Genomic DNA, 14,269 nt, shown 5'->3' on the forward strand with positions numbered 1-14,269 from the left:
CCCACAAATAGATGTCCCCAGTTAGCCATCCTGCCTAAACCACCCTATAAGCCCTTCCTCTCGCTTTCTTGTCTGCGCAAGCGCAGTGGGATCTAAGTGGGCCGAATGAGTGCGCAAGCGCAGTGAGATCTAAGTGGGCCGAATGAGGACTACGGGACAGAGAGGCGGCAAGAGCAACCGGAAGTGTGGCAGGACGAGAACCGGAAGTGAGCTCAAGCGTCCGCCATATTGTTGAGGGGGAGAGTGCTGTTCACGCTGGGAAGCAGGAAGTATGTCGGCTTCCTTGCTGAGAAAAGGTCTGGAGCTGCTGGAGGCGACAGGAGGTAATAGAAGGAAACCGGGAGGAGGTAAAGAAAAAGGGACTGGGTTGTTGTAGGTTTTTCCGGGCTATATGGCCATGTTCTAGAGGCATTTTCTCCTGACGTTTCGCCTGCATCCTCTGGATGCTTGCCATAGATGCAGGCGAAACGTCAGGAGAAAATGCCTCTAGAACATGGCCATATAGCACGGAAAAACCTACAACAACCCAATGATTCCGGCCATGAAAGCCTTCGACAATACAAAGGGGCTGGGATTTTTCTTTCACTGTGTTGTATCTTTTCTTCCTTCTTTCCTCAATGAATAGCGTCCCCTTCTCGCCCCAAGAAAGCGGCGTTCTCCTCCGGGCCGACCAAGCAGTTGCTGAAAAAGACGAGGAGGAAGAAGAAGTGGCCGGGGGCTGGAAGAAACAAGGCCACTGTCAAAGGCAAAGTGGTCAAATCTGCTTTAGGTGAGAGCGTATCCCATTTCTGTCCCCATAAATATACACATATAGGGTGCATCTACACATTGTAGAATTGATGCAGTTTGACACCACTTTAACCGCCATGACTCAATGGTATGGAATCACAGGGGTTGTAGTTTTACTAAGCTTTTAGCCTTTGTGTTGTCAAAAGCTTTCATGGCCGGAATCACTTGGTTGCTGTAAGCTTTTCGGGCTGTATGGCCATGTTCCAGAAGCATTCTGTCCTGACGTTTTGTCTGCATCTATGACCGGTATCCTCAGAGGTTGTGAGGCCTGTTGAGAACTAGGAAAATTGAGTTTATATATCTGTGGAATGTCCAGGGTGGGAGAAAGAACTCTTGCCTGTTGGAGGTAGGTGTGAATGTTTCAATTGGCCACCTTGTTTAGCATTTAATGGCCTAGCAGTTTTCAATGCTAATCAAGATGGACAATTGAAACATTCACACCTACCTCCAACAGGCAAGAGTTCTTTCTCCCACCGTGGACATTCCAAAGATATAAAAACTCAATTTTCCTAGTTTTCAACAGGCCTCACAACCTCTGAGGATGTCTCCCACAGATGCAGGTGAAATGCCAGAAGAGAATGCTTCTGGAACATGGCCATACAGCCCAGAAAACTCACAGCAACCCAGTGACCTCACAATCTCTGAGGATGCCTGCCATAGACGTCAGGAGAAAATGCTTCGGGAACATGGCCATACAGCCCAAAAGGCTTACAGCAACCCTTTAGCCTTTCTCTGTCAAAGAGCTCTGGCCCCTCTCCAAACTACCAAGTCCTAGGATTCCATAGCATTGAGCCATGGCAGTTAAAGTGGTGTCAAACTGCACTAATTCTACAGAGTAGATGCACCCATAGCTATGAATCTTGGATACTGTGTGCAAATTGGCAAACATTGTGTAGGTTATACTTATTCTAAAATAAATCTGTTAGTTTTAAAGTGACCATGAGCTCCCTTTCTAGAAAAACTGAACACAAAGCTATTTGGTTGGTACGTTTTGGAATAATAGCTCAATTCATCTGATTCAGGAAAAGCAGCACTTTTTGTTACTTTCAAGACTTAACTGTTATTATTGGGCATACCCTTTTGTGAATGTTTGCATTTGAAATATTGGCCTGCAGTCCATGAACGGTAATGCCAAATGCAAACCGATTGTCCTTAAGGTATTACAAGGTGCTTTATTTATTTGTGAACACAGAAATCCTGGACCACTCCAACAACTACCATGTCAAGCTACACAGACAAGCCATTGAAATCCACAAGCGTGTTGAAAATTTCAACAAAAAGGAGGAAATCATGAACATGAACAAAAGCGGGCTACCAACTTTTTTAAAGCTCTAAAATTAGAACAGTAAATAAAGAACAATACTCAAAAAGCAAGGGAATTCCGGTCAAGAATCAATCAGGGCCAAAAAAGGAGTCCCCGGGCAGCAATCAGCCAGGTTTTAAGCTGCAAGGCCATTAAATGATAATCGAGCCAATTGAACATTCACACCTACCTCCAACAGACAAGAGTTCTTTCTCCCATCCTGGACGTTGCACAGATATAGAAACCCCATTTTCCTAGTTTCCAACAGACCTCACAACCTCTGAGGATGCCTGCCATAGATGCAGGTGAAATGTCAGGAGAGAATGCTTCTGGAATTATTATTATTATTATTATTATTATTATTATTATTACTTTATTTGTACCCCGCTAGCATCTCCCAAGGGATTCGATGCAGCTTACAAACAGGCCGAAGCCCACACAATACAGCAATACAGTACCTAGCAAAAACAGTTAAGCAAAACAATAACAATAGCAGTACAACAAGACATTATTAAAATTGAGCCGGCCAGAGTAGGGGTACAAGATTAAAAGTGCTGATGTGTTGGAGGAATATGGGGTTATAATATAAGTGCGGTGTGCAATGATCTTGGTTCTGATTAAAGTGCTTCTGGGATTTGGTACTGGGGATTCCTAGTCTGAGAAGGCACATTGGAACAGCCAGGTCTTCAAATTCTTTCTGAAGACTGCCAATGTAGGGGCTTGTCTGAGGTCTTTCGGGAGGGCATTCCAGAGGCGGGGGGGGGGGGCCACCACAGAGAAGGCCCTGTCTCGTGTCCCCATCAAGCACGCTTGTGACACGGGCGGGATCACGAGCAGGGTCTCCAGATGACCGGAGTGAACGTGTGGGTTCGTAGACAACGATACAGTCACGCAGGTAGGGTGGTCCCAAACCGTTCAGGGCTTTGTAGGTAAGCACCTGCACCTTAAATTGGGCTCGGAAAATAAATGGCAGCCAATGGAGCTCCTTAAACAGAAGGGTTGACCTCTCTCTGTAGTGGGCCCCAGTTAACATCCTGGCTGCTGCCCATTGGACCAATTGGAGTTTCCGAGCCGTTTTCAAGGGCAGCCCCACGTGAAGCGCATTGCAGTAATCCAGTCTGGAGGTGACTAAGGCGTGGACCACCCCGGCCAGATCAGCCTTAGCGAGGTACGGTCGTAGCTGGCGCACAAGTCTCAGTTGTGCAAAAGCCCTCCTGGCCACCGCCGACACCTGAGCCTCAAGCGTGAGCGATGAGTCCAGGAGGACTCCCAAGCTACGGACCTGTGGTTTCAGGGGGAGTGCAACCCCGTCCAACACAGGTTGCCACCCTATACCCCGATCTGGTTTACGATATGGCCATACAGCCTGAAAAACTCACAGCAACCCCTAGTTTGTTGTTTCTCCTTGCTTTACATTGATTTTCCCCATTTCCCTATATATGCTTATTTCATAGCAAAGAAGAAAAGCTTTCATTGCTGTTAGTAAGCAAAAGAGTAGATGTTGTTTTGCCTGCATTTTTGTTTTGCTTTGATGGGTGAATTATTATCCAAAAAGAAGGATTGCCTGCTGCCTAGTCAAGCTGCTTTTACACTTGTGATCCTATGCACACTTTCTTGGGAATAAACATCTAAGAAGTTGCAGAATGTATTTTGTTTTTACAGTTCGGAGAATTACAATAATATGCAATGATATATCTATGAAACACTGGTGTTCTGATTTCCTGTTTGTGACATTAATATATGTAATATGTCAATAGTGAAGAAATTCACCTTTTAAACTAAATGTTTCAAATTATTCTGTGGGACAAATGAACAACTGGAAGTACCCTGCAATGTCAGACTTCTTTCAATTTCTGACTGGGTAGTTGTGTCCACAACAGTCTCTTTTTTCTTCTTAAAGATTAATGAATTTATAGTAGTGTAATATGTTCTAACGTGCTTTTCTGGTCTTAAATGCGTGAAATATTTTTCAGCATTTTAAGTGTATATATAGCAGACACTGGAAGTGAGTAGTGGTATTGAAAGCCATAAAATCAAAAGGAATGTGTAATGTAACACTGAGAATTAATTGCATTACAGATAACAGAAATGGCACTATGTAATGAAGACTTTTGCGTTCATCCTCCATAAACATTTATCCTTTGTCTAATTAAAGTCCAGTTTAACAAGTTCTAGATTTATAACCCATGTCTATTTATGGACTAAAGTTACACTTTTAAAAAAATTTCCCCAGAGGAATATAGAAAACGTCAAGCTGTTGACCATTTTGAGGAGAATATGCAGTACATGATGAGCAGTCACTTCGTTACAGACAACACTGTCACTAAAAAGGTAACCTCCTCTTTTCATTCATAACTGGTGGAAAAAAACAGCTTTATAGGGACATTGTTTTTGTGATTTTAAAAAACAAGCAACATTTTGCATCTTTATATGCAACTTGTTTGTTGAAATAAAGGCTCAGTTGACAGGTCCCAGCTTTGAGAGGACTTACTGTATTCACTTCTAAGATGCATTTTGCCTCCATATAACTGTCTCTAAAAACTGGGTCCATCTTAAAATCGTAAGTGCTCATATATATATATGGAAATGCATAGAACTATACTAATATTGTATTTCTTCAATTCATCAATTATAAGATGCACACTAGCTATAGTACCATCAACAGAAAAAAGTGTGTGTGTGTGTGTGTGTGTGTGTGTATACACACACACACACACTTTTCTGTTGATGGTACTATAGCTAGTGTGCATCTTATAATTGATGAATTGAAGAAATACAATATTAGTATAGTTCTATGCATTTCCATTTGACTGAGTTCTTGCTGCCTTTCATCTGGCATTCTAACCACCTGATATTCCAAAATATGCAAAAGTGTTGCCTTCCTGCATTGGATTTAAATGACTTATTCTGCTTCCTATAAATCCTCATCTACTGGTTTTTTATTTTCCTGTATTTGTCTCTGCAAATTGTTCAAATATTTAGGCTAGATTATGGTTGAAGTCTTCAAGTTTGTACTGTTAGTAATGGTGTAATGTTTGTTTTTTCTTTGTAAATGCATTTGAAGATTTTAGACCAAAACAGAGGGAGGAAAGCTAAAGACCGCTCCCAAGAGGAAGCAAAGAAGAAACCTTCAAACACAGTATTCACTGAAGAAGACTTCCAACGATTTGAGAGGGAGTATTTTGAGGGAGCTGGAGGAGTCTGACCAAATAGACTGTTTCTTATTGTTTACAGATCATTTTTGTTTTTGGGATACGTAGATCTGTTATCTAATGTGGGATGTTGCAGTTTGTCCTGTATGCACAATCTTTATTTCCCTATCACCAGGATGCTAACTGCTCATTTACATTTATCTGCTGCTGTATTCTAGAGTAACTAGATTGAATGAAATCTCCCATCATCATATATCAGAGAGCTGCTTACCAATTTGTGAGAGGAAAGTCATCTAGGGCATAACTACAGGACCCCAATTTGCAGACAACCACAACACTTGAATATTATGCTTAATACATAAGCAAGTTACTGCTCTTCAGCCATCCTTTATATGTAACAAGTACTGGGAATCAGTAGTTTCATAAGAGAAGTAGCATAAATCCAGGTTTGTTGTACTCTAGAGACTGATGCAGTTCATAGTTCCCTATTATTCAGTCATGTGAGAGTATGTCAGTCTCAATATTGTATTAATAAAATAGTGTAGTAATTCTGCTGTCACTCGTAAGATTAAAATGATGGTACTTTTTTAAAAAAGTTCATTTTTGAGTACTGGAAAACAATTGGTTATCACACCTGATGTTGCAAACCTCTGGAAGTGCACAAGATACAGGCAGTACAAAGTTTGGAGTATATAGTCCTGGGAAGGATGACTTTTAAAAAAAAACCTCCATAGTTTTGATATCTTAATAATTGCTCCTCTAATATTGACTCACTCATGCTAGGAAGTAATGAGTACTAGGGCGTGGCTGTCAAACATATGGTTCTTTAATATACCTTTAATCAACCAGCGTATTTAATTATATGGCAGAATTGCTGCACTGCTGTTTGCATTTGGTATTTCAGTTTATTCTAAGTGACTTGGGTCCCTCCAGTGTTGCTCCACTACTTCCAGCCCAGTAAAACCGAGTATGAACACCGTTGTCTTTTAGCTCACCTCTTTGCCACCAGCAATGAATTGCAATGTTTTACAAAAAGAGCCAAGATAATAATTAGGACACAAGTCTAGACAGTGCACTAATTTAACCTTATTGGAAACATGGCTTTTTGTATTGGAAGCATAGCCAAAGATGTTTGGTTCTGTTTTTATTTCCTTCATGTGGATCAAAACAAGTTCATTTATGGTTGCAATAAATAATTTGCCCCAAAGGTGGCAGAAACTTCAATCATTGTGTTAGCTGTGTGAACCTACATTTAGCAATCTCGGCTTCTTTATAAGCAGACCTGTAGAAAATTCCAAATGGAAGCAGAATGAACAGTTTATAAAGCTATTCTACAGGAAAATGATACAAGGGTCCAAAACTTTGGTCCCTGACCTCAAGTATCATGTATTTTACTAACACTTTTAAAGTGAAGATGAGCCATAGGAACACATTGCCAACCAAACTAAAGGCACTTAAAAAGGCTATTCTCTATTTTATCCATGCTGGCTTTACTATAGGATACAAATCTTTTAATGTTTTCGTCTTAGCAGTTGCAAGACTGAAAACAAAAAGATGCCCATGAGAGAAATCTGGATATGCTTATGGCCACTACAGGTACAACACACGTAACAAAACCCCAAGTCCTACATCTTACCTAGGACAAGGAACATCTAAAGGTTACTTTTCTGTTGGTATTGAGAGTTCAAAAGTTATCTTTTTTTCTTTGTCCCTCGTGTCCTTACAAGGTAGTACAAGGAGTAACTTCTACCTGCATTGAAATCCTTGAATACCTGCTTATTGACTATACCTAACTGTGACTCAACATCATTATTTTTATCTAAAGCCTTATGAAGGTGAAGCTTCAAAAGTGTGCAATGTTGTTTTGCAATTGGCCCAAAAGCATATCATCATTTTACTTGCATAGCTGCCTCTGAATATCTACATGTTCAATTGTCTTCCAACCTAGCCCGTGTACAATGAACTTCCCAACCTCTGAACAGTATACTGCTTTCTCATTATTTATTCTGCCGTTTTATTGAATTCAGACCAGTCTGTACATTATGCACTGTTAAAAGACACATACAATTATATACTAGAAAATAATTTATTAAGCAACAACACCGCTGTTTACACAAAGCTTTTATATACATGCATGTAACATCTATTTGACTACCTTATTCTGGAACTTTAACCTTTTTATTCTTGGCTTTGCGGACCTCTTCAATCAGATCTTTCAAATACTGGATTTCTTTGCTTAGGGAATCTGCCTTCTCCCTCAGGCTTTCGTTTTTCTGCTCTAGTTCTCTACACTCTCCTGATAATGCCTTTTGCTCTAGCCTTTTCTTCTGCCGATACCTAGTAGCTGCAGTCTTATTTTGCTCCATCTTCTTCAGCTTTTTGTCTACTCTCTTTTCTCCCTTCATTTTCAATGCTACCTTTTCTGCAGGGTGATCATAAGGTGTGGGGCGCACAGAAACAATATGCACAGCCGTAACAGACTTGTCATCACTGAGAGAACTAACAGAAGTGGTAGGACTTTGCTGGGGTGAACACAAGTAAGATTCTGGGCTCATGCATATTCCACTATCATTATCAGAATGTGCTTCATCCTCCTTCTCACACTTTGGAATGACATTTAGTGGAATTACCACTAAGATATGGGCTTCCGTTTTCCTGTCTCCTTCAAGAACATCTATCTCGCTGCCTAGTTCTAAGGTGAAAGGGCTGCTGTCTGCAGTGGCAACATGTGACTCTGGAGAAAGGGCTAATGTCAGCAAGGGGCTCGGTGAAGCTTCCTGGTCTGAGCTGGTGGGGGGCTTTGGGGACTCAATAATTTGCTCTGGTGTCAGTGGAGTTTCTTCAATGGGAATTTCTTGAAAGGGAGGCTCAAGTGGATCACAGGTGTCTTCCAACGCGGCCATGAGCTCATCTGGTGAGACGGTGGATTCCTGATCATCAAGACCTAACAGCACATCAAAATCAAACTCCTTCAGATCCATGTTTTCCACCATCCAATCCATGCCAGAGAAGGCATCCTCTGTCAAGGAAAAGAAAAAAAATCATTTGAGAAAATTAAACGTTTTGCAAAAATACGTTCTTTCCTTTTATTTCTTCTATTTACACAATCAGATCATATCCAGTTGCCATTATACTAACACATTTCACTTTCACAGAACTAGTAGACCAACACCTCCCCCACTCCCCAATCTCCAGAATCCCTTTATCCCTCTGGTCTTACCCTGGCTGTTGTCTGTGGCATTATTCAATCTGTCCACAGCCAGCCAATGGGAGGCGCCCACTTTAGCCTTGTCGCCGGAGAACCCATGCGAACTGAGCTTCTTGGCCACCTCCAGGTAGTCATCTAAGAGTCCTAGACTTTCTTCAGCCCCCAAACACGGCTGGTTGAAGGGGGAGAGAAAATCCCCCCACAACATCTCTGTGTTTGAGAAGCTCATCTTGGCCAAGTTTCAGTACTTTGTCGTCGAAAAGGGTGGACAAATCGGTGGTGTCTTTGTCGAAAACAGCAAAGCTGCTGTGCAATGCTTTGAAAAACCTGGAATGCAAAGAAAATGGGATTACCAAGGTGACAACTTGTAAGGACCTTGAATTTACCCCTACAGTAGGATAAGGCATTTTATACATTATAGTTAAGCAGGAGTGTTTGCCGGATTCCAGGACTGGGTTTTTTTGAGGCGCCATCTGGAATCCAGACTCGATTTCTTCTGCATACCAACCCGCTCAACCACAAAATGGCGCCAACTAGGGGCTGTCAAATGTTTCCACTTCTGCCCGCCCACCTCCTGACTTTCCTCATGACCATATATGGTCTGAAGCAGAGCAGACGCTCCACCCGCCACTCCCTTCGCCTGATTCATGCCTTCATTTGCTACAACAGCTGCAGCCATTTCGTGCTCTACGTGTCCACGTCCCCACCCTATAACTAGGCCGCCATTTTATATCCTGCCACGTTTTTATTTCAGCTGGTCCAACTAGTTTTCACCTTTGACTATCTGTTTAATCCACACTGAGCAGAAGCACCTTAACAAATTCCAAGTTCTTTACATGGGCTTTCAGAGACAAAAAGTGGAGAAATGCCAATATACAAGGATGGAGGTGAAAGATAGCCACCTACAGATTTAGCGCTGTTCTAGACAGCACTAAAATAAACCATGATAGATCTAAAAAGAATCTCTTCTTGACATCAAGAGTTCTTGGCTTTCTAAGAGATTAATTTCCTGTGTACTCTAAACATTTACGTAAGACTCATGAATATCACCTAAAATATACATTAGTTTTCAGCAAACAGTAACGTGGCTGTTATTATTTATTTACTGTATTCATTACTGTATTTATATACCATCTTTCTCACCCTCGGAGGGGGACTCAAGGCAGTTTACAACATACTAATGGCAAAAATTCAATGCCAACATACAGTAAAACAAATCATAACTATTTGTTACATATACCTTTGACTTACAATCATTAAAACTACGAAACATGACAGATGAAACATTACAATCATCCTAGTATAATTATTAAATTTTAAAATCATTTAGTATGTTTTTGAAATAATTTTTATTGGTTTATGGTGCATAGAGAAAACAAAACTGGTGTCGGGAGGTCATGGGGGTTGGGTTCATGGGTGTGGGGTTAGAGGGACAATAAATGGTAAGTTATAATAATTGTACAAAATTGATTTTGCATATGTTTAACGAGTACTGACTGAATACCATTCTGTAAACTTGCATACCCTTTTGTATATCTTTTTCTTCTTTTTTTGTGTGGGTTGTTTTTTTCCCCTCTGAAATCATTTAGTATTTCTGACAGCTTTCAAAGGAAGCCTTGCATCTTATGACTGTGTGTGCTGATCGAGCAATATTTATGCTCCCCAGGAATTTCCTTCAGAGTGAAGGGAAATAACTTTGCCCACTAATTAGCCTAATTGAGTTACCTAGGGGAATTTGCATTCCCTTTGCGCCTCCTATTGCGAATTCCCAGAAGATTAGCTCATTGCTTTTTTCCCTCTTTGTAAACCTGAGTAAAAGGAACCCAGTTTCTCCCACAAGGTAGAAGACCTTGTAAAACTACAACTCCCCACTATGCCATATCATTGAGGCCATGGTAATTCAAAGTGGTGTCAAACACCACTCACATTCCACAGTGTATCAGGCCTGGGTCAACTTGGGCCCTCCAGGTGTTTTGGACTTCAACTCCCACCATTCCTAACAGCCTCAGGCCCTTTCCTTTTCCCCCTCAGCCGCTTAAGCGGCTGAGGGGCAAAAGGAAGGGGCCTGAGGCTGTTAGGAATGGTGGGAGTTGAAGTCCAAAACACCTGGAGGGCTCAAGTTGACCCAGGCCTGGTGTAGATGACCTCCTCTTTCGCTCGCCATACTCACGCCATGGCTGCAGGTGCCTTGAGGTGCCGAGGCCGCGGCCGCTTCTGCTGCGCCTCTGCAATGGCCGTTCTGCCGCTTGCGCTGCCGCCCCCTACGGTGCCATGGCGGCGCCTGAGGAAGCTCAAACCGCTCTGCGCCTCGTTGGTCTGAGCCGCGCCCGCAGGCCGCACACAAACGCCAATCACACAGAACCTCCTCCTTCGCAGACTTCAGCCGACAATGAGGACAATGGCGTCTTCGGCTTCTCCTTATATAGCGCAACGAGATCCGGCCGGCTCTTCTTCTGGGGCACGAAGAATCCTTCCGCTCAACCCGTCCCTTGATTTAAGACAGCTTCACTCGAGGAAACAGGCTTTGGCGCCCCCATCTAGAGATAAATAAAGGAATACTTCGCGGGGCTCTCCTCCATTGAGAGTCACGCGCCCCTCGTCCAAAAAAAAAAAAAACACTCCGCGGAAGGATCACGAGAACTATACTGCGCTCTGTGACATCATCCCGCTCGCTGGCGGCTCCTTTCGTGTCAGACCACGTGACGCCTCAAGGGATGTGCCGCTTCCTATTGGCTTCCCGAAATCTGGATTCCCTCCCCCCCCCGCACTCGAGGTGAGCACGTGGACAGACGGAACCCGATTGGCTAAGGGAGCCCTGTCCGCGTGGACTGTCTCCTGCTATTGGCTGAGAAGGGGAAGCGCGTCAATCGTTAGCCGTTGACGAAGAAGGGAAAGGGGCGCGGGGGTGTTCTTTTGTGTGAGGCAAATGGGACTGAAAGGTCTTCTGAGGGGTTTATTTATTTATTTTATTTACGGCATTTATATGACGCCCTTCTTACCCCAAAGGGGACTCGGAGCGGCTTACAAGATATATATATATACACACAATATATTGTATTATTAGCATAGTACAATATCAGTATTATATATTACAATATTGTATTATACTGTTATATTGTAATATTATTAGTAATATTACATGTAATATAAATATATAATTATATCCTATTATGTTGCATTACATTACAATATTAAAAATATATATTCTATTATATTATTAGAATAGCACAGGAGACAAGATGGAACTGTCTCCTGGCCCCCTCTTCACTGGCCCAGAGCGGCAGTTGGTGCTGGGGGGAGGGGTCCCCAGCTGATGTCATATGCAGGAGACAAGATGGAACTGTCCCCTGGCCCCTCTCTCTTCACTCTGGCCCAGAATGGCAGTTGGTACTGTGGGGAGGGGTCCCCAACTGAAGATATATGCAGGAGACAAGATGGGACTGTCCCTTGGCCCCCTCTCTCTTCACTCTGGCCCAGAGTGGCAGTTGGTGCTGTGGGGAGGGGTCCCCAACTGAAGATATATGGAGGAGACAAGATGGAACTGTCCCCTGGCCCCCTCTCTCTTCACTCTGGCCCAGAGCTGCAGTTGGGGCTGGGGGGAGGGGCCCCCAACTGATGACATATGCAGGAGACAAGATGGAACTGTCCCTTGGCCCCCTCTCTCTTCACTCTGGCCCAGAGTGGCAGTTGGTGCTGTGGGGAGGGGTCCCCAACTGAAGATATATGGAGGAGACAAGATGGAACTGTCCCCTGGCCCCCTCTCTCTTCACTCTGGCCCAGAGCTGCAGTTGGGGCTGGGGGGAGGGGCCCCCAACTGATGACATATGCAGGAGACAAGATGGAACTGTCCCTTGGCCCCCTCTCTCTTCACTCTGGCCCAGAGTGGCAGTTGGTACTGTGGGGAAGGGTCCCCAACTGAAGATATATGCAGGAGACAAGATGGAACTGTCCCCTGGCCCCCTCTCTCTTCACTCTGGCCCAGAGCGGCAGTTGGTGCTGGGGGGGGGGGGGGTCCCCAGCTGATGACATATGCAGGAGACAAGATGGAACTGTCCCCTGCCTCCCTCTCTCTTCACTCTGGCCCAGCGCGTGAGTTGGTGCTGGGGGTTTTGCTTCCACCTTTAAAAAGGCCTGGGTGCCTTGCTTTGGTTATGCCTTTATCAGGCTTAAGTGGCTGAGGGAGGGAAAGGAAGGGGCCTGAGGCTGTTAGGAATGGTAGGAGTTGGATTCCCAAACATCTGGAGGGCCCAAGTTTGCCCAAGCCTGCACTAGATGCAGGAAACCTTTCTTGCCTTGAAAGAGTTGGGGTTCAAAGCAAAACTTTTCCAATCTCTGAGGGCCAGTTGCCTAGTTCTGTTGACATCTGCCAAAGCTACTGGCTGCCCTCAGAGCTGCTTCCCCAGAGCCAATGCATTTGGGTGGAAATAATAACTTATTGCATGTACATACAATGGAATATGCTACTTCAGAGCGCAGTGGAGATTTTTAAGCAGAGCCTGGATAACCATCTGTTGGCGTTGCTTTGTGTGTTCCTGCATGGCTGTGGGTTGGACTGGATGGCCTTTGTGGTCTCTTCCAACTGTGAATATGTATGTAATGAGATATCTTGGAGAGGGCATCCCAAGTTTTTAAAGAGATTTAAAGATGGGCTTAAAGCCAAACTTAAAAGCTGTGGCCTAAACATAACTGGGAAGCCTTGGCCCTTGAACGCTCTAAATGGAGGTCAGCTGTGACCAGCAGTGCTGCAGAATTCAAAGAGGCATGAATGGAGGGAGTAAGGTGTCAAGAGGAAGGCGAGTCAAGCCAACCCTGTCCGGGACTGCCTTCCACCTGGAAACCAATGTCCTCACTGCGGGAGAATATGCAGATCAAGAATAGGGTTCCATAGCCACCTACATATCCACCGCCAAGACACTACACTTGGAGCTATCATCCTCAGGCTACTAGGGATTGCCTCAGAGAAGATCTGGGAGAGGGCATCCCAAGTCTAAATGCAACATTTATTTATGTTTCATATATATCTTATAGACATGGGGCCATGGTGTCACAACAGGTTAAACCTCTAAGCTGCTGAACTTGTTGACCAAAAGTTTGGTGGTTCAAATTTTGGAAGTGGGGTGAGCTCCTGCTGTTAGGCCCAGCTTCTGCCAATTTAGCAGTTCAAAAACATGTGAGTGGAAGTAGATTAATAGGTACCACTCTGGTGGGAAGATAGTGGCGCTCCATGCAGTCATACTGGCTGCATGACCTAGGAATTGGCTACGGTCAATGCCAGCTCTTCAGCTTAGAAATTGAGATGAGCACCACCCTCCAGAGTCAGATATTACTAGGCTTAATGTCTGGGGAAACCTTTACTATATACTATATATATGCTATGGTGGCGAAACAGGTTAAACCACTGAGTTGCTGAACTTGCTGGCCAGAAGGTTGGCGGTTTGAATCCGCAGGATAGCTTAGAAATGGAGTTGAGCACCACCCCTCAGAGCCAGAAAGGGAAGCCTTTACTTTTATCTGTTGTTTCTAGGCATTGAATATTTACGCCTTTGTGTTTGTGTATGCTGGAATCTGTCCTGAGTCCCCTTGAGATAGGGCAGAATACAAATGAAGTATTATTATAGTATAGTCTGAAGGTAATGTTATCCTATAATTTTAATAATTTTGTGATTGATCAGAAGGCAACGGTGTTTCTATATCAGCCAAATATGTGGACACTTTTGTGTCAGGCATGGCCAAACTTTGCCCCTCCCCCAGGTGTTTTGCACCAACTCCCACAATTCCTAATAGGCTGTTAGAAATTGTGGAAGTTGAAGTCCAAAA

The 14,269-nt window shown here is 43.6% G+C and overlaps 2 protein-coding genes across 2 annotated transcripts; one reads left to right on the top strand and one right to left on the bottom strand.

Annotated features, from left to right (window-relative positions):
* Positions 1-202: 202 nt before the first annotated feature.
* On the top strand, positions 203-6,468 carry RPS19BP1 (ribosomal protein S19 binding protein 1). The gene is made up of 4 exons (XM_060779716.2): positions 203-323; positions 626-769; positions 4,326-4,423; positions 5,157-6,468. The coding sequence occupies exons 1-4, from the start codon at positions 272-274 to the stop codon at positions 5,295-5,297; spliced, it is 435 nt and encodes a 144-aa protein (XP_060635699.2). The 5' UTR covers positions 203-271; the 3' UTR covers positions 5,298-6,468.
* An 843-nt stretch (positions 6,469-7,311) lies between these two features.
* ATF4 (activating transcription factor 4) lies at positions 7,312-10,869 on the bottom strand. Its single transcript, XM_060777087.2, has 3 exons — positions 10,623-10,869; positions 8,465-8,779; positions 7,312-8,263 (listed from the first exon to the last, which is right to left on the bottom strand). The coding sequence occupies exons 2-3, from the start codon at positions 8,679-8,681 to the stop codon at positions 7,401-7,403; spliced, it is 1,080 nt and encodes a 359-aa protein (XP_060633070.2). The 5' UTR covers positions 8,682-8,779; positions 10,623-10,869; the 3' UTR covers positions 7,312-7,400.
* Between the last annotated feature and the right edge of the window lie 3,400 nt (positions 10,870-14,269).

The sequence above is a fragment of the Anolis sagrei genome, chromosome 5, assembly GCF_037176765.1.
Source record: "Anolis sagrei isolate rAnoSag1 chromosome 5, rAnoSag1.mat, whole genome shotgun sequence".
NCBI classification, from domain to species: Eukaryota; Metazoa; Chordata; class Lepidosauria; order Squamata; family Dactyloidae; genus Anolis; species Anolis sagrei.

What these genes read in the sequence shown, in the direction of transcription:
- ATF4 (XM_060777087.2), bottom strand. Translation starts at nt 8,681, where the DNA reads ATGAGCTTCTCAAACACAGAGATGTTGTGGGGGGATTTTCTCTCCCCC. An exon ending in TGCCACAGACAACAGCCAGG is followed by an intron (nt 8,264 to 8,464) that starts GTAAGACCAGAG and finishes TTTCCTTGACAG; the next exon opens with AGGATGCCTTCTCTGGCATG.
- RPS19BP1 (XM_060779716.2), top strand. Translation starts at nt 272, where the DNA reads ATGTCGGCTTCCTTGCTGAGAAAAGGTCTGGAGCTGCTGGAGGCGACA. An exon ending in GCTGCTGGAGGCGACAGGAG is followed by an intron (nt 324 to 625) that starts GTAATAGAAGGA and finishes CTCAATGAATAG; the next exon opens with CGTCCCCTTCTCGCCCCAAG. An exon ending in AGTGGTCAAATCTGCTTTAG is followed by an intron (nt 770 to 4,325) that starts GTGAGAGCGTAT and finishes AAATTTCCCCAG; the next exon opens with AGGAATATAGAAAACGTCAA.